The sequence below is a fragment of the Nerophis lumbriciformis genome, linkage group LG39 (genome assembly GCF_033978685.3).
Source record: "Nerophis lumbriciformis linkage group LG39, RoL_Nlum_v2.1, whole genome shotgun sequence".
NCBI lineage: Eukaryota > Metazoa > Chordata > Actinopteri > Syngnathiformes > Syngnathidae > Nerophis > Nerophis lumbriciformis.
Window position 1 is genome coordinate 15,492,501 of NC_084586.2, and position 20,657 is coordinate 15,513,157.

General features: G+C 34.9%; 1 protein-coding gene across 2 annotated transcripts in view; it reads left to right on the top strand.

The window, feature by feature from the left end:
- The window catches only part of LOC133577731 (5-hydroxytryptamine receptor 3A-like), a 28,128-nt gene extending 11,879 nt beyond the window's left edge, over positions 1-16,249 (top strand). For both annotated transcript variants that reach the window (XM_061931719.1, XM_061931718.2), the window contains 5 exons: positions 1,039-1,196; positions 8,047-8,257; positions 11,869-12,024; positions 15,710-15,786; positions 15,855-16,249. In XM_061931719.1, coding sequence (XP_061787703.1) covers positions 1,039-1,196; positions 8,047-8,257; positions 11,869-12,024; positions 15,710-15,786; positions 15,855-16,070 — 818 coding nt within the window. In that variant the 3' untranslated portion in view covers positions 16,071-16,249. The remainder of the gene's footprint in view (positions 1-1,038; positions 1,197-8,046; positions 8,258-11,868; positions 12,025-15,709; positions 15,787-15,854) is intronic.
- The last annotated feature ends 4,408 nt before the right edge of the window (positions 16,250-20,657 follow it).

Genomic DNA, 20,657 nt, shown 5'->3' on the forward strand with positions numbered 1-20,657 from the left:
TTGGAGCAAATAAAGTAAAAAAAACAAAAAAAACAGTAAATTTATCAGGGATCCAAAAGGGCCTCGCTCATAAAAGTGTTAAAAATAAGTCATACATTTTTTTTTTAAATTCATTTAAGTTTCAACGCTTAAATCTTGATATCAATTTCAGATCTATGTGTCAATTTAATGTTTTTATTTTTTTGTTTGTTTTGTCAATGCTTAAATCTGTAGATCAACTTGATCTGTCTGTCGATATAATTTTTTTTTTTGCCATTTTTGTGAAAGAAAACCCTGTTTTTATGGCAAAAAATCAAATATATGGAATAGTTGATGTGATAGTTCATAATTCATAACAACATTTTAAGTGCTATTTGTTTTTGGAGCAAATAAAGTAAAAAAAAAAATCCTAGTTAATTTATCAGGGATCCAAAAGGGCCCCGCTCATAAAAGTGTTAAAAATAAGTCATACATTATTTTTTTGAATTTTATTTTAATTTCAACGCTTAAATCTTTTTATCAATTTCAGATCTATTTGTTGATTGTATGTTTTTATTTGTTTGTTTGTTTTGTCAACGCTTAAATCTTTCGATCAACTTGATTTGTCTGTCGATATAAAGTTTTTATTATATTTTTATGTTTAATGCCATTTTTGTTAAAGAAAACTCTGTTTTTATGGCAAAAAAACCCTACAAAATATGCAATGCTTACCGCACTTTGACACTTCCATCTTAGCTGCTAAAAATATAATTGTCCTGCTTGTTGCCAGGCAGAATTCATGGTGCACAGTTCAAATTGAAAGGCCAATGTAAAAAAAACTACGAAAGCCACGCCCACTGACCTAAAAAAGAGCGACAGCAGGAACAGGAAGTGAAACAGACTCTGGTGTTAACATTCGGACTAATCTGTATGAAATACAAAATGTTCCTAATGAGTTTGCATCGATCCAAATAGCTTTCAAGCTAATGTTCACTCGGGAGGAGTTACATCATCAGAGTTACATCATCAGCGCCAGGAAATGAAGCCGCACTAATTAATTGCCCCGTTTCCACTGCCCAGCCAAAGACCTGCTCCTGAAGGCCAGCGACAACTCCAGCGAGGCCTCCGAGTCGTCGCGCGAGCTGATGAGGACGCAGTACGAGTGGGTCTTCCTCAACATGAACGTGACCGCCTACAACGCCAGCGCCGACGTCGACCAGGACAAGATCGTCTACACGGTCCGTCTGATTGGTCATCTGCTTGATTTCTTCATCCGTTTTGCCATGAGATGAGCATGTTTTGCCACAAAGCAACACAATTTGTGACAAAAAACACTATTTTACAAGATACAAGCAACCCAATTTTGCTACCAAATTTAATTTTATGTGATGAAAACAACCTATAGTCGCAAAAGTACTGTTTTTGCACAGAAAAATGTGCTTGTTTTGTTTCAGCAACACCATTTTTTAGGTAATCATTCTTTATTTTGCCGCTGGACGGTGATACTATTCTCATGCAGTAGAAGGCTAAGCTAGCGACACAACAACAATATTCCCCAATCCAAACCGTTAATTTACATATTTTTTCCTCAAAAACAATCTCCTGTGAAGTCTTTTTTTATATATATATATATATAAACACCTTTCTACCGATGCAAACAACATAATTTTCCATAAAAACAATATTTTCTCAACTCCAAACCACATGTTGTGACACAAAACACATTTTCAATACCATTAGATATTTTTACATTTTTGTATTTTTGCACAAAGCATTTTCTATGATGCGAACAATTTATTTGGACACAAATAAATCATTTCTGTGATAAAAGAAACGTATTTAGTCACAAAAGCACTGTTCTTGCACTGAAAAAGATGTATTTTGCCTCAAAAACAAAAATGTCTGCAGTTAAAACAACATGTCTTGAAGCACTATAGTCTCCAAACCAAACAACTCATTTTAACACTATGATAAGACCACATCTTGACCCAAAAACAGTATTTCATGGAACAGAAACAACATATTTTGGCTTAAATTTTTTTTGATTTGATAAAAAGCACTGAAAAAATGTTATTTTGCCTGAGAAACACAATTTTCTGCAAAAAAAACCCAACATACCTAATATGCCACAAAAACTGACTAAGGTTAAATTTTACCTAGTCTAACTTTAATCATGTTAAGAACTCCACTGTTCAGCTGCTTCGAGTTGTAAACAATCGAGACTCAAGGCTACAAAGTACGCTACGAGCGACATAGCGAACGTAATAACGGAGTATATAACTTACTCATCCATTGCCAAACACAGTAGGCACTGATCCAATTAAAAATATTTTTTAGGTAAATCATTCTTTATTTTGCCGCTGGACGGTGATACTATTCTCATGCAGTAGAAGGCTAAGCTAGTGACACAACAACAATATTCCCCAATCCAAACCGTTAATTTACATATTTTTTCCTCAAAAACAATCTCCTGTGAAGTCTTTTTTTATATATATATAAAAACACCTTTCTAGCGATGCAAACAACATAATTTTCCATAAAAACAATATTTTCTCAACTCCAAACCACATGTTGTGACACAAAACACATTTTCAATACCATTAGATATTTTTACATTTTTGTATTTTTGCACAAAGCATTTTCTATGATGCGAACAATTTATTTGGACACAAATAAATCATTTCTGTGATAAAATCAACATATTTAGTCATAGAAGCACTGTTCTTGCACTGAAAAATATGTATTTTGCCTCAAAAACAAAAATGTCTGCAGTTACAACAACATGTCTTGAAGCACTATAGTCTCCAAACCAAACAACTCATTTTAATACTTAACACTATGATAAGACCACATCTTGACACAAAAACAGTATTCCATGGAACAGAAACAACATATTTTGGCTTAAAGACCACTGGAAAATACTGAAAAAGCACTGAAATGTTTTTATTTTGCCTGAGAAACACAATTTTCTGCAAAAAAAACCCCAACATACCTAATACGCCACAAAAACTGACTAAGGTTAAATTTCTACCTAGTCTAACTTTAATCATGTTAATAACTCCACTGTTCAGCTGCTTCGAGTTGTAAACAATCGAGACTCAAGGCTACAAAGTACGCTACGAGCGACATAGCGAACGTAATAACAGAGTATATAACTTACTCGTCCATTGCCAAACACAGTAGGCACTGATCCAATTAAAAATATTTTTTAGGTAAATCATTCTTTATTTTGCCGCTGGACGGTGATACTATTCTCATGCAGTAGAAGGCTAAGCTAGCGACACAACAACAATATTCCTCAATCCAAACCGTTAATTTACATATTTTTTCCTCAAAAACAATCTCCTGTGAAGTCTTTTTTTTATATATATTTAAAAACACCTTTCTAGCGATGCAAACAACATAATTTTCCATAAAAACAATATTTTCTCAACTCCAAACCACATGTTGTGACACAAAACACATTTTCAATACCATTAGATATTTTTACATTTTTGTATTTTTGCACAAAGCATTTTCTATGATGCGAACAATTTATTTGGACACAAATAAATCATTTCTGTGATAAAAGAAACGTATTTAGTCACAAAAGCACTGTTCTTGCAGTGAAAAATATGTATTTTGCCTCAAAAACAAAAATGTCTGCAGTTAAAACAACATGTCTTGAAGCACTATAGTCTCCAAACCAAACAACTCATTTTAATACTTAACACTATGATAAGACCACATCTTGACCAGAAAACAGTATTTCATGGAACAGAAACAACATATTTTGGCTTAAAGACCATCGGAAAATACTGAAAAAGCACTGAAATGTTTTTATTTTGCCTGAGAAACACAATTTTCTGCAAAAAAAAACCCAACATACCTAATACGCCACAAAAACTGACTAAGGTTAAATTTCTACCTAGTCTAACTTTCATCATGTTAATAACTCCACTGTTCAGCTGCTTCGAGTTGTAAACAATCGAGACTCAAGGCTACAAAGTACGCTACGAGCGACATCGCAAACGTAATAACGAAGTATATAACTTACTCGTCCATTGCCAAACTCAGTAGGCACTGATCCAATTAAAAATATTTTTTAGGTAAATCATTCTTTATTTTGCCGCTGGACGGTGATACTATTCTCATGCAGTAGAAGGCTAAGCTAGCGACACAACAACAATATTCCCCAATCCAAACCATTAATTTACATATTTTTTCCTCAAAAACAATCTCCTGTGAAGTCTTTTTTTTAAATATAAAAACACCTTTCTAGCAATGCAAACATAATTTTCCATAAAAACAATATTTTCTCAACTCCAAACCACATGTTGTGACACAAAACACATTTTCAATACCATTAGATATTTTTACATTTTTTATGATGCAAACAATGTATTTGGACACAAATAAATCATTTCTGTGATGAACGAAACGTATTTAGTCACAAAAGGACTGTTCTTGCACTGAAAATATATATATTTTGCCTCAAAAGCAAAAATGTCTGCAGTTAAAACATGTCTTGAACCATTATGGTCTCCAAACCAAACAACTCATTTTAATACTTAACACTATGATAAGACCACATCTTGACACAAAAACAGTATTTCATGGAACAGAAACAACATATTTTGGCTTAAAAACACATTTGATTTGATAAAAAGCACTGACATTTTTTTATTTTGCCTGAGAAACACAATTTTCTGCAAAAAAACCCCCCAACATACCTAATACGCCACAAAAACTGACTAAGGTTAAATTTCTACCTAGTCTAACTTTTATCATGTTAAAAACTCCACTGTTCAGCTGCTTCGAGTTGTAAACAATCGAGACTCAAGGCTACAAAGTACGCTACGAGCGACATAGCGAACGTAATAACGGAGTATATAACTTACTCATCCATTGCCAAACACAGTAGGCACTGATCCAATTAAAAATATTTTTTAGGTAATCATTCTTTATTTTGCCTCTGGACGGTGATACTATTCTCATGCAGTAGAAGGCTAAGCTAGCGACACAACAACAATATTCCCCAATCCAAACCGCTAATTTACATATTTTTTCCTCAAAAACAATCTTCTGTGAAGTCTTTTTTTAAAAATAAAAACACATTTATAGCGACACAAACAACATAATTTTCCATAAAAACAATATTTTCTCAACTCCAAACCACATGTTGTGACACAAAACACATTTTCAATACCATTAGATAATTTAAAATTTTTGTATTTTTGCACAAAGCATTTTCTATGATGCGAACAATTTATTTGGACACAAATAAATCATTTCTGTGATAAAAGAAACGTATTTAGTCATAAAAGGACTGTTCTTGCACTGAAAAATATGTATTTTGCCTCAAAAACAAAAATGTCTGCAGTTAAAACATGTCTTGAAGCACTATAGTCTCCAAACCAAACAACTCATTTTAATACTTAACACTATGATAAGATCACATCTTGACACAAAAACAGTATTTCATGGAACAGAAACAACATATTTTGGCTTAAAGACCACTGGAAAATACTGAAAAAGCACTGAAATGTTTTTATTTTGCCTGAGAAACACAATTTTCTGCAAAAAAATCCCCCAACATACCTAATATGCCACAAAAACTGACAAAGGTTAAATTTTACCTAGTCTAACTTTAATCATGCTAATAACTCCACTGTTCAGCTGCTTCGAGTTGTAAACGATCGAGACTCAAGGCTACAAAGTATGCTACGAGCGACATAGCGAACGTAATAACGGAGTATATAACTTACTCGTCCATTGCCAAACTCAGTAGGCACTGATCCAATTAAAAATATTTTTTAGGTAAATCATTCTTTATTTTGCCTCTGGATGGTGATACTATTCTCATGCAGTAGAAGGCTAAGCTAGCGACACAACAACAATATTCCCCAATCCAAACCGTTAATTTACATATTTTTTCCTCAAAAACAATCTCCTGTGAAGTCTTTTTTTTTAAATATAAAAACACCTTTCTAGCGATGCAAACATAACTTTCCATGAAAACAATATTTTCTCAACTCCAAACCACGTGTTGTGACACAAAACACATTTTCAATACCATTAGATATTTTTAAATTTTTTATGATGCAAACAATGTATTTGGACACAAATAAATCATATCTGTGATAAAAGAAACGTATTTAGTCACAGAAGCACTGTTCTTGCACTGAAAAATATGTATTTTGCCTCAAAAACAAAAATGCCTGCAGTTAAAACATGTCTTGAGGCACTATAATCTCCAAACCAAACAACTCATTTTAATACTTAACACTATGATAAGACCACATCTTGACACAAAAACAGTATTTCATGGAACAGAAACAACATATTTTGGCTTAAAAACAAATTTGATTTGATAAAAAGCACTGACATTTTTTTATTTTGCCTGAGAAACACAATTTTCTGCAAAAAAAAAACCCAACATACCTAATACGCCACAAAAACTGACTAAGGTTAAATTTCTACCTAGTCTAACTTTAATCATGCTAATAACTCCACTGTTCAGCTGCTTCGAGTTGTAAACAATCGAGACTCAAGGCTACAAAGTACGCTACGAGCGCTAGTACGCTACGAGCCACATCGCAAACGTAATAACGGAGTTTATAACTTACTCATCCATTGCCAAACACAGTAGGCACTGATCCAATTAAAAATATTTTTTAGGTAAATCATTCTTTATTTTGCCGCTGGACGGTGATACTATTCTCATGCAGTAGAAGGCTAAGCTAGCGACACAACAACAATTTTCCCCAATCCAAACCGTTAATTTACATATTTTTTCCTCAAAAACAATCTCCTGTGAAGTCTTTTTTTATATATATATATATAAAAACACCTTTCTAGCGATGCAAACAACATAATTTTCCATAAAAACAATATTTTCTCAACTCCAAACCACATGCTGTGACACAAAACAGATTTTCAATACCATTAGATATTTTTACATTTTTGTATTTTTTGCACAAAGCATTTTCTATGATGCGAACAATTTATTTGGACACAAATAAATCATTTCTGTGATAAAAGAAACGTATTTAGTCACAGAAGCACTGTTCTTGCACTGAAAAATATATATAAAACATGTCTTGAGGCACTATAGTCTCCAAACCAAACAACTCATTTTAATACTTAACACTATGATAAGACCACATTTTGACCCAAAAACAGTATTTCATGGAACAAAAACAACATATTTTGGCTTAAAACAAATTTTATTTGATAAAAACCACTGGAAAATGCTAAAAAAGAGCAGTGAAAAAAAGTTATTTTGCCTGAGAAACAAGATTTTCTGTAAAAACAAAACAAAAACAAAGACCTAGTACGCCACAAAAACTGACTAAGGTTAAATTTCTACCGAGTGTAACTTTCTAATGCCAGACCCTGGACGTATACATGTGTATGTTGACAATAAAAGACGTAAGTTTTTGCTGTCGTCCAGCATTTTGTTTCTGTTTACTTTGTAGCCAGTTCAGTTTTTCTTTCGCTTTGCATAGCCATTGCCTTTCATTTTTGGTTTAAGTATTACATACCTTTTTACGGCTGTGGTCTGCATATTGGGATCACAACAAACCATCCTCGTCTCACTCGACACATTCCGACTTTTACAAAGCAATTAACTACCTGCTGCCACCTACTGACGTGGAGTGTTACGTGGTTACCCTGCCGAGTTCTACACAGCACGGACACTAAGCAACGGCACTTTATTTGCAGATTATTATTATTGATTTGCAGAAAATATTTTTTGGACCAATTAGGTGAAGTTGCGTGATTTCCCACGGCACGCCAGACAATATCTCACGGCACACTAGTGTGGTTGAAAAACACTGCAGTAGAAGGCTAAGCCGGCGGCACAACAACTCACACAGTTCTAACCTACTGTTATTACTTACCGTTTCAATGTCTCCTCCAATGAAACAACATACTTTGGCTTAAAAAACAATTTTATTTGATGAAAACTACTGGAAAACACTGAAAAAGCACTGAAAAATAGTTATTTTGCCTGAGAAACACAATTTTCTGCAAAAAAACCCCCCACCAAATACCTAATATGCCAATGATGACATCATTAGAAGCTCTCCCACTGTTTCTCAGATCACCATGAGGAGAAAACCCATCCTTTACATCGTCAACTTTGTGTTGCCCGTCCTCTTCTTCCTGGGTCTGGACTTGGCCTCCTTCCTGATCTCGGACAGGGCCGGTGAAAAGCTGAGCTTCAAGATCACGGTGCTGTTGGCCGTCACCGTGCTGCAGCTCATTCTCAACGAAATCCTGCCGTCCTCCACCAACAGGATCCCGCTCATCGGTAAGAAGCAGACGACTTTCCAGCAAATTGTCTTTTTTATCATTCCGTCTCTCTCTCTCTGGCTCCCACTCCAACCGCCGTGTCTAACATAATAGTGTGAGAGTCCAGTCCATAGTGGATCTAACATAATAGTGTGAGAGTCCAGTCCATAGTGGATCTAACATAATAGTGACAGTCCAGTCCATAGTGGATCTAACATAATAGTGACAGTCCAGTCCATAGTGGATCTAACATAATAGTGTGAGAGTCCAGTCCATAATGGATCTAACATAATAGTGTGAGAGTCCAGTCCATAGTGGATCTAACATAATAGTGGGAGTCCAGTCCATAGTGGATCTAACATAATAGTGGGAGTCCAGTCCATAGTGGATCTAACATAATAGTGAGAGTCCAGTCCATAGTGGATCTAACATAATAGTGTGAGAGTCCATGCAGTCCATAGTGGATCTAACATAATAGTGTGAGAGTCCAGTCCATCAATCTTTATCAATCTTTATTTATATAGCCCTAAATCACAAGTGTCTCAAAGGGCTGCACAAGCCACAACGACATCCTCGGTACAAAGCCCACATACGGGCAAGGAAAAACTCACCCCAGTGGGACGTCGATGTGAATGACTATGAGAAACCTTGGAGAGGACCGCATATGTGGGTAACCCCCCCCCTCTAGGGGAGACCGAAAGCAATGGATGTCGAGTGGGTCTGACATAATATTGTGAGAGTCCAGTCCATAGTGGATCCAACATAATAGTAAGAGTCCAGTCCATAGTGGGGCCAGCAGGACACCATCCCGAGCGGAGACGGGTCAGCAGCGCAGAGATGTTCCCAGCCGATGCACAGGCGAGCGGTCCACCCCGGGTCCCGACTCTGGACAGCCAGCACTTCATCCATGGCCACCGGACCTGTGCCCCCCCCCCCCTCAAGGAAAAGGGGAGCAGAGGAGAAAAGAAAAGAAACGGCAGATCAACTGGTCTAACAGGGGAGCTATTTAAAGGCTAGAGTATACAAATGAGTTTTAAGATGGGACTTAAATGCTTCTACTGAGGTAGCATCTCTAACTGTTACCGGGAGGGCATTCCATAGTACTGGAGCCCAAATAGAAAACGCTCTATAGCCCGCAGACTTTTTTTGGGCTCTGGGAATCACTAATAAGCCGGAGTTCTTTGAACGCAGATTTCTTGCCGGGACATATGGTACAATGCAATCGACAAGATAGGACGGAGCTAGACCGTGTAGTATTTTATACGTAAGTAGTAAAACCTTAAAGTCACATCTTAAGTGCACAGGAAGCCAGTGCAGGTGAGCCAGTATAGGCGTAATATGATCAAACTTTCTTGTTCTTGTCAAAAGTCTAGCAGCCGCATTTTGTACCAACTGTAATTTTTTAATGCTAGACATAGGGAGACCCGAAAATAATACGTTACAATAGTCGAGACGAGACGTAACGAACGCATGAATAATGATCTCAGCGTCGCTAGTGGACAAAATGGAACGAATTTTAGCGATATTACAGAGATGAAAGAAGGCCGTTTTAGTAACACTCTTAATGTGTGACTCAAAGGAGAGAGTTGGGTGGAAGATAGTACCCAGATTCTTTACTGATTCGCCTTGTGTAATTGTTTGGTTGTCAAATGTTAAGGTGGTATTATTAAATAAATGTCGGTGTTCAGCAGGACCGATAATCAGCATTTCCGTTTTCTTGGCGTTGAGTTGCAAGAAGTTAGCGGACATCCATTGTTTAATTTCATTAAGACACGCCTCCAGCTGACTACAATCCGGCGTGTTGGTCAGCTTTAGGGGCATGTAGAGTTGGCTGTCATCAGCATAACAATGAAAGCTAACACCGTATTTGCGTATGATGTCGCCTAGCGGCAGCATGTAAATGCTGAAGAGTGCAGGGCCAAGAACCGAACCCTGAGGGACTCCGCACGTTACCTTAACATAGTCCGAGGTCACATTGTTATGGGAGACGCATTGCATCCTGTCAGTAAGATAAGAGTTAAACCACGACAAAGCTAAGTCTGACATACCAATACGTGTTTTGATACGCTCTAATAAAATATTATGATCGACGGTATCGAAAGCAGCGCTAAGATCAAGAAGCAGCAACATAGATGACGCATCAGAATCCATCGTTAGCAGTAGATCATTAGTCATTTTTGCGAGGGCTGTCTCCGTAGAGTGATTTGCCCTGAAACCGGATTGAAAAGGTTCACAGAGATTGTTAGACAGTCCATAGTGGATCTAACATAATAGTGAGAGTCCAGTCCATAGTGGATCTAACATAATAGTGTGAGAGTCCAGTCCATAATGGATCTAACATAATAGTGTGAGAGTCCAGTCCATAGTGGATCTAACATAATAGTGACAGTCCAGTCCATAGTGGATCTAACATAATAGTGACAGTCCAGTCCATAGTGGATCTAACATAATAGTGACAGTCCAGTCCATAGTGGATCTAACATAATAGTGTGAGAGTGAAGTCCATAATGGATCTAACATAATAGTGTGAGAGTCCAGTCCATAGTGGATCTAACATAATATTGTGAGTCCAGTCCATAGTGGATCTAACATAATAGTGAGAGTCCAGTCCATAGTGGATCTAACATAATAGTGACAGTCCAGTCCATAGTGGATCTAACATAATAGTGACAGTCCAGTCCATAGTGGATCTAACATAATAGTGTGAGAGTGAAGTCCATAATGGATCTAACATAATAGTGTGAGAGTCCAGTCCATAGTGGATCTAACATAATATTGTGAGTCCAGTCCATAGTGGATCTAACATAATAGTGACAGTCCAGTCCATAGTGGATCTAACATAATAGTGACAGTCCAGTCCATAGTGGATCTAACATAATAGTGACAGTCCAGTCCATAGTGGATCTAACATAATAGTGACAGTCCAGTCCATAGTGGATCTAACATAATAGTGTGAGAGTGAAGTCCATAATGGATCTAACATAATAGTGTGAGAGTCCAGTCCATAGTGGATCTAACATAATATTGTGAGTCCAGTCCATAGTGGATCTAACATAATAGTGACAGTCCAGTCCATAGTGGATCTAACATAATAGTGACAGTCCAGTCCATAGTGGATCTAACATAATAGTGACAGTCCAGTCCATAGTGGATCTAACATAATAGTGTGAGAGTGAAGTCCATAATGGATCTAACATAATAGTGTGAGAGTCCAGTCCATAGTGGATCTAACATAATATTGTGAGTCCAGTCCATAATGGATCTAACATAATAGTGTGAGAGTCCAGTCCATAGTGGATCTAACATAATATTGTGAGTCCAGTCCATAGTGGATCTAACATAATAGTGAGAGTCCAGTCCATAGTGGGGCCAGCAATTGTTATCGTGGCTAACATTTTTTTTTCCTGGCCCCAGACTGAGTCCCCCCCCCCCCCCCCCTGCCCCAGGGCCTAGTCTGGGATCTACTTTTTTTTTTTTACTCACTATCCTCCCCCGTGTCCACCTTTCCCCACCTTGTAGTGTTCCTATCCTGTCACCCTGTACCCTTGAACGGGTCTGTGCTGAAAATGTAACCTTGTTGTCCTGGAAGTGAAAGTGAGGATACAGTTCTCTCCTCCTGCTCCTCCTCAGGCGTCTACTGCATCGGGATCTTTGCTCTGATGCTGCTCAGCCTCTTGGAGACCATCTGTGTGATGCGTCTGATGCAGATAGACAACAAAAGCGACAACCACGCAGACGGGGAGGAAAGCGGCGTCTTTAGCAAACACGCTAACTTTTATAACGGAGGTACGTGAAGTCCCGCCTGCATTTAAAGGAAAACTGCTCTATTTGGGAAGTTTTCACAATCCCTATGTGGGACAAGAACATGTTTTTATTTTTCTAATGCATTCTAAGTCGTAAAACATGGCAAGTACGAGGTGGCTGACGGGAGAACACTATTCTGCCCATAAAGTCATCTAAAAACATCCCAAAACCGCCAACAAAACTCAAATTAGTGGCCTAGTGGGACTTAGGAATGCAAAAGTGATAGCTCTATACTTGAGAAAAGACTACCTGGCTAGTTCAACGCCAACATTTAAGTTATGACTAAAACCAGTTGTTTTCCAGACACTTACACACTGCTCAGTGGCCTAGTGGTTAGAGTGTCCGCCCTGAGATGGGTAGGTCATACCAAAGACGATAAAAATGGGACCCGTTACCTCCCTTAATTGGCACTCAGCATCAAGGGTGGGAATTGGGGGTTAAATCAGCAAAAATTATTCCCGGGCGCGGCCACCTCTGCTGCTCACTGCTCCCCTCATCTCCCAGGGGGTGAACAAGGGGATGGGTCAAATGCAAAGGACACATTTCACCACACCTAGTGTGTGTGTGTGTGACAATCATTGCTACTTTAAATGAATGTTACTACATTACATATATACTCTACTTACATCATGTATATATTACATGTTATTATGAATGTTACTAGATACTACATATATACTTACATCATGTATATAGCACATGTTATTATGAATGTTACTAGATACTACATATATACTTACATCATGTATATATTACATGTTATTATGAATGTTACTACATGACATATATACTTACATCATGTATGTATTACATGTTATTATGAATGTTGCTAGATACTACATATATACTTACATCATGTATATATTACATGTTATTATGAATGTTACTAGATACTACATATATACTTACATCATGTATATATTACATGTTATTATGAATGTTACTACATTACATGTAAACTTACATCATGTATATATTACATATTATGAATGTTACTACATGACATATATACTTACATCATGTATATATATTACATGTTATTATGAATGTTACTACATGACATATATACTTACATCATGTATATATTATATGTTATTATGAATGTTACTACATTACATGTATACTTACATCATGTAAATATTACATGTTATTATGAATGTTACTACATGACATATATACTTACATCATGTATATATTACATGTTATTATGAATGTTACTAGATACTACATATATACTTACATCATGTATATATTACATGTTATTATGAATGTTACTACATTACATATATACTTACATCATGTATATATTACATGTTATTATGAATGTTACTACATGACATATATACTTACATCATGTAAATATTACATGTTATGAATGTTACATTACATATATACTTACATCATGTATATATTACATGTTATTATGAATGTTACTACATGACATATATACTTACATCATGTATGTATTACATGTTATTATGAATGTTGCTAGATACTACATATATACTTACATCATGTATATATTACATGTTATTATGAATGTTACTAGATACTACATATATACTTACATCATGTATATATTACATGTTATTATGAATGTTACTACATTACATGTAAACTTACATCATGTATATATTACATATTATGAATGTTACTACATGACATATATACTTACATCATGTATATATATTACATGTTATTATGAATGTTACTACATGACATATATACTTACATCATGTATATATTACATGTTATTATGAATGTTACTACATGACATATATACTTACATCATGTATATATTACATGTTATTATGAATGTTACTACATGACATATATACTTACATCATGTATATATTACATGTTATTATGAATGTTACTAGATACTACATATATACTTACATCATGTATATATTACATGTTATTATGAATGTTACTACATTACATATATACTTACATCATGTATATATTACATGTTATTATGAATGTTACTACATGACATATATACTTACATCATGTATATATTACATGTTATTATGAATGTTACTACATGACATATATACTTACATCATGTATATATTACATGTTATTATGAATGTTACTACATGACATATATACTTACATCATGTATATATTATATGTTATTATGAATGTTACTACATTACATATATACTTACATCATGTATATAGCACATGTTATTATGAATGTTACTAGATACTACATATATACTTACATCATGTATATATGACATGTTATTATGAATGTTACTACATGACATTTATACTTACATCATGTATATATTACATGTTATTATGAATGTTACTACATTACATATATACTTACATCATGTATATAGCACATGTTATTATGAATGTTACTAGATACTACATATATACTTACATCATGTATATATGACATGTTATTATGAATGTTACTACATTACATATATACTTACATCATGTATATATTACATGTTATTATGAATGTTACTATATGACATATATACTTACATCATGTAAATATTACATGTTATTATGAATGTTACTACATTACATATATACTTACATCATGTATATATTACATGTTATTATGAATGTTACTACATGACATATATACTTATATCATGTATATATTACATGTTATTATAAATGTTACTACATGACATATATACTTACATCATGTATATATTACATGTTATTATGAATGTTACTAGATACTACATATATACTTACATCATGTATATATTACATGTTATTATGAATGTTACTACATTACATATACTGTATACTTACATCATGTATATATTACATGTTATTATGAATGCTACTACATGACATATATACTTACATCATGTATATATTACATGTTATTATGAATGTTACTACATGACATATATACTTACATCATGTATATATTACATGTTATTATGAATGTTACTACATGACATAATTACATCATGTATATATTACATGTTATTATGAATGTTACTACATGACATATATACTTACATCATGTAAACATCACATGTTATTATGAATGTTACTACATGACATATATACTTAGTGTGTAAATAAAATGTTGACGGAGGTCATTTAGAGCAGTTTATAGGCGGAATAGAGCGACTCCCATTGGCTAAATTGTTAGCTGACTCTTGCTGGTGTTTATTTACGGCTTGGAATGCATTAAAAAAAATGGTGTTCTTGTCTTACATAAGGATTGTGAATGATAGAAAAAATGCCAAGAAAAAAGTAATGTTCCCATAAACCTCTTAAGGTTTATTATTATTTATTTACATGCTTTTTTTAATTTCTCTTTGCTATTTGGGCTTATTGGACCCTAGTCAGAATAAAAACTAAGAATCATCTTTTGATATGATGTACTTAGTCCATAAGTACACAAACGTGTACTTCATGTTTAGTGACATGCTAATTCTTATTTTTACACTTTTCCCCCCCAAATTCCATTGTATGTAATACTCTTCTGACACCACCAGATGGCAGTATAAGTGTCCACATAAGTGGCCATAAGACCCCAACTCAGTAGTGTACACAATTTTGGAAATAAGAGCTAAAAGGTGCTGTCCACGCATGTGGCCACTAAGCCTTTACAGGTTTAATTAAGGATGTTTTTTTATTTTTAACGCAAATTTCCATATTTCACTGCTTCCAGGTGTGCAGGACTGCGGAGGCATCTACTCCATGTCTGCCAGCGAGGCCCTGAACGCCACGTTACCCGGAGCCAGAGAGGTGAGACCGAGACTCACCTGTGGATGTAAAATAGGATTCCGATTGACAAATGGAAAATGTCGCCACAGAGTCAGAGCGGCGTGCTGTGCCAGACGCTGGAGAAGCTGTCGGACGAGCTGAAGGCCATGGAAAGAACGCTGAGGCTGCTGCACGGCGGCCAGAAAGAGGAGTTGGGATACTGGAGCCGACTGGCCAGGAGGATCAACAGGATCTTCTTCATCCTCTACGTGACTCTGGTCGTCCTCTTTTTAACGCTGCTCTTTACAAAATGGACCAGTGACTGAGGATGTTTGTACGCTGAGCTTCTTCACTAGCAGCAAAACATATAAAATGTCTTAAATAACACAATTGTATTATTAACACTCAAACAACATACACACAAACACAGTGCGGTACATCATGAAGCCTAAAGCATGTACAAAAGCCAAAAGCAGTGAAGTTGTCACGTTGTGTAAATGGTAAATAAAAACAGAATACAATGATTTGCAAATCCTTTTCAACTTTTTTCAATTGAATAGACTGCAAAGACAAGATATTTAACGTTCCAACTGGTCAACTTTGTTATTTTTTTGCAAATATTAGCTCATTTGGCATTTGATGCCTGCAACGTGTTTCAAAAAAAGCTGGCACAAGTGGCAAAAAAGACTGAGAAAGTTGAGGAATGCTCATCAAACACTTATTTGGAACATCCCACAGGTGAACAGGCTAATTGGGAACAGGTGGGTGCCATGATTGGGTATAAAAGCAGCTTCCGTGAAATGCTCAGTCATTCACAAACAAGGACGGGGCGAGGGTCACCACTTTGTCAACAAATGCGTGAGCAAATTGTCGAACAGTTTAAGAACAACATTTCTCAACCAGCTATTGCAAGGAATTTAGGGATTTCACCATCTACGGTCCAAAATATCATCAAAAGGTTCAGAGAATTTGGAGAAAGCACTACATATTCGATCCCTCAGGCGGTCCTGCATCAAAAACCGACACCAGTGTGTAAAGGATATCACCACATGGGATCAGAAACACTTCAGAAAACCACTGTCAGTAATTACAGTTGGTCGCTACATCTGTAAGTGCAAGTTAAAACTCTACTATGCAAAGCCAAAGCCATTTATCAACAACACCCAGAAACGCCGCCAGTGTTGTTAAAAGGAAAGGCCATGTAACACAGTGGTGAAAATGCCCCTGTGACAACTTTTTGCTGCCATTAAATTCTAAGTTAATGATTATTTGCCCCCAAAAAATATAAGTTTCTCAGTGTGAACATTAAATATCTTGTCTTTGCAGTCTATTCAACTGAATATAAGTCAGTCATTCACAAACAAGGACGGGGCGAGGGTCACCACTTTGTCAACAAATGCGTGAGAAAATTGTTGAACAGTTTAAGAACAACATTTCTCAACCAGCTATTGCAAGGAATTTAGGGATTTCACCATCTACGCTCTGTAATATCATCAAAAGGTTCAGAGAATCTGGAGAAATCACTGCACGTAAGCGATGATATTATGGACCTTCAATCCCTCAGGCGGTACTGCATCAAAAACCGACACCAGTGTGTAAAGGATATCACCACATGGGCTCAGGAACACTTCAGAAAACTACAGTTGGTCGCTACATCTGTAAGTGCAAGTTAAAACTCTACTACGCAAAACCAAAGCCATTTATCAACAACACCCAGAAAATTCTTAGTTAATGATTATTTGCCCCAAAAAATATAAGTTTCTAACATTAAATATCTTGTCTTTGCAGTCTATTCAACTGAATATAAGTCGGTCATTCACAAACAAGGACGGGGCGAGGGTCACCACTTTGTCAACAAATACGTGAGAAAATTGTCCAACAGTTTAAGAACATTTCTCAACCAGCTATTGCAAGGAATTTAGGGATTTCACCATCTACGGTCCAAAATATCATCAAAAGGTTCAGAGAATTTGGAGAAAGCACTACATATTCGATCCCTCAGGCGGTCCTGCATTAAAAAAAACGACACCAGTGTGTAAAGGATATCACCACATGGGCTCAGAAACACTTCAGAAAACCACTGTCAGTAACTACAGTTAGTTGCTACATCTGTAAATGCAAGTTAAAACTCTACTATGCAAAGCCAAAGCCATTTATCAACAACACCCAGAAACGCCGCCAGTGTTGTTAAAAGGAAAGGCCATGTAACACAGTGGTAAAAATGCCCCTGTGACAACTTTTTGCTGCCATTAAATTCCAAGTTAATGATTGTTTGCCCAAAAAAATATAAGTTTCTCCGTGTGAACATTAAATATCTTGTCTTTGCAGTCTATTCAATTGAATATAAGTCAGTCATTCACAAACAAGGACGGGGCGAGGGTCACCACGTTGTCAACAAATGCGTGAGCAAATTGTTGAACAGTTTAAGAACAACATTTCTCCACCAGCTATTGCAAGGAATTTAGGGATTTCACCATCTACGGTCTGTAATATCATCAAAAGGTTCAGAGAATATTACGGACCTTCAATCCCTCAGGCGGTACTGCATCAAAAACCGACACCAGTGTGTAAAGGATATCACCACATGGGCTCAGGAACACTTCAGAAAACCACTGTCAGTAACTACAGTTGGTCGCTACATCTGTAAGTGCAAGTTAAAACTCTACTATGCAAAGCCAAAGTCATTTATCAACAACACCCAGAAACTCTGCCGGCTTCGCTGGGCCCGAGCTCATCTAAGATGGACTGAAGCAAAGTGGAAAAGTGTTCTGTGGGTTTCAAGCTTCAATCATGGATTTGTTGTTCACTATTGCCTCGCAGTAGTAGTAGTAGTAGTAGTAGCAGTGTGTGTTTGGGTGTACTTTGTCAAACTTGTTTTCATTGAGGGCCACACCGCAGTCCTGGCTGCCATTTGAGGACCGCTTGTAACAGAAAATAATTAATAAATTTGCCTATGAATTAAAATATTAAAAAATAATAATAATTAAAGAGTAAAAAAAAATATGTGGATTTTGCCAGTTTGTTACAAAAAAAAAAGAAGGTAAAATTCACAGATTTTTTTACTCATTTAAAAAAAAATTTTAGTTTAGTTGCCAGACTTACTGAAAATTATATGGTGTTTTTTTTATTTATTATTATTATTATTATTACAACATATTACTGTAAATATAAGTACAGTACCGCTGTTTCATTTTATTTTGGAAACTCAGCCGACAGTTTTTGACCATAATAAAATGTGCTACCATAAAATCATCAACCATGGATTTTACAGTAAAAAAAATTTAAAAAAATAAATAACTGCTCAGTCGACAGAATTTTACTGTAAAAAAACAAACACTGGTCGTTTTTTTTCCCAACTTATGCTGTTAAAAAAACTCCCTAAATTTTACAGTAAAATATATGGTCATTTTTCCAGTGTGCAATTTGATGGATAACTTGCATTGAAATCATAAGTTAAGCAGATATTTAAATATTTATTTGGGTTTTGACCCAAAAAGTTATGTAATATAATATTTGTTGCAATATTGGACACTATTTTTTCCCTGTCAAAACTAGAAAAAAAACAACTAATACCTTTAGTAAAAAAAAATAAGAATGTAAAGAAAGAAAATATAAGGTAATTTTTTGCCTGTCAAAACGACAAAAAAAACAATACCTTTAGTAAAAAAATAAAAAAAAATAAAGAAAGAATATATAAAATTATACGGTGTATTTTTTTAAATTATATTATAATTAATAAAATTAATCAGTACTGCTGTTTAATTGTATTTTGGCAACTCAGCCGACAGTTTTTGACCATAATAAAATGTGCTACCATAAAATCATCAACCGTGGATTTCACAGTAAAAAAAAAAAAATTAAATAAAAAAACGCTCAGTCGACAGAATTTTACTGTAAAAAAACAAACATTGGTCGTTTTTTTTTCAACTTATGCTGTAAAAAAAACTCCCTAAATTTTACAGTAAAATCTATTGGTCATTTTTCCAGTGTGCAATTTGATGGATAACTTGCATTGAAATCATAAGTTAAGCAGATATTTAAGTATTTATTTGGATTTTGACCCAAAAAGTTATGTAATATAATATTTGTTGCAATATTGGACACTATTTTTTTCCCTGTCAAAACTAGAAAAAAAACAACTAATACCTTTAGTAAAAAAAAAAAAAGAAAGTAAAGAAAGAAACTAAGGTATTTTTTTGCCTGTCAAAATGACAAAACAACAACTAATACCTTTAGTAAAAAAATAAAAAAAAATAAAGAAAGAAAATATAAAATTATGTGTTTTTTTTATTTATTTATTATATAATATATAATAAAATTAAACAGTACCGCTGTTTAATTTTATTTTGGCAACTCAGCCGACAGTTTTTGACCATAATAAAATGTGCTACCATAAAATCATCAACCGTGGATTTTACAGTAAAAAAAAATAATTAATAAAAAAACGCTCAGTCGACAGAATTTTACTGTAAAAAAACAAACATTGGTCGGTTTTTTTTCAACTTATGCTGTTAAAAAACCTCCCTAAATTTTACAGTAAAATCTATTGGTCCTTTTTCCAGTGTGCAATTTGATGGATAACTTGCAGTGAAATCATAAGTTAAGCAGATATTTAAGTATGTATTTGGATTTTGACCCAAAAAGTTATGTAATATAATATTTGTTGCAATATTGGACACAATTTTTTCCCCTGTCAAAACTAGAAAAAAACAACTAATACCTTTAGTAAAAAAAAAGAAGAAAATAAATAAAGAAAATATAAATGTTTTTTTAATTTTTTTATTTATTACATTATATATAATAAAATTAAACAGTACCGCTGTTTAATTTTATTTTAGCAACTGAGCCGACAGTTTTTGACCATAATAAAATGTGCTACCATGAAATCATCAACCGTGGATTTTACAGTAAAA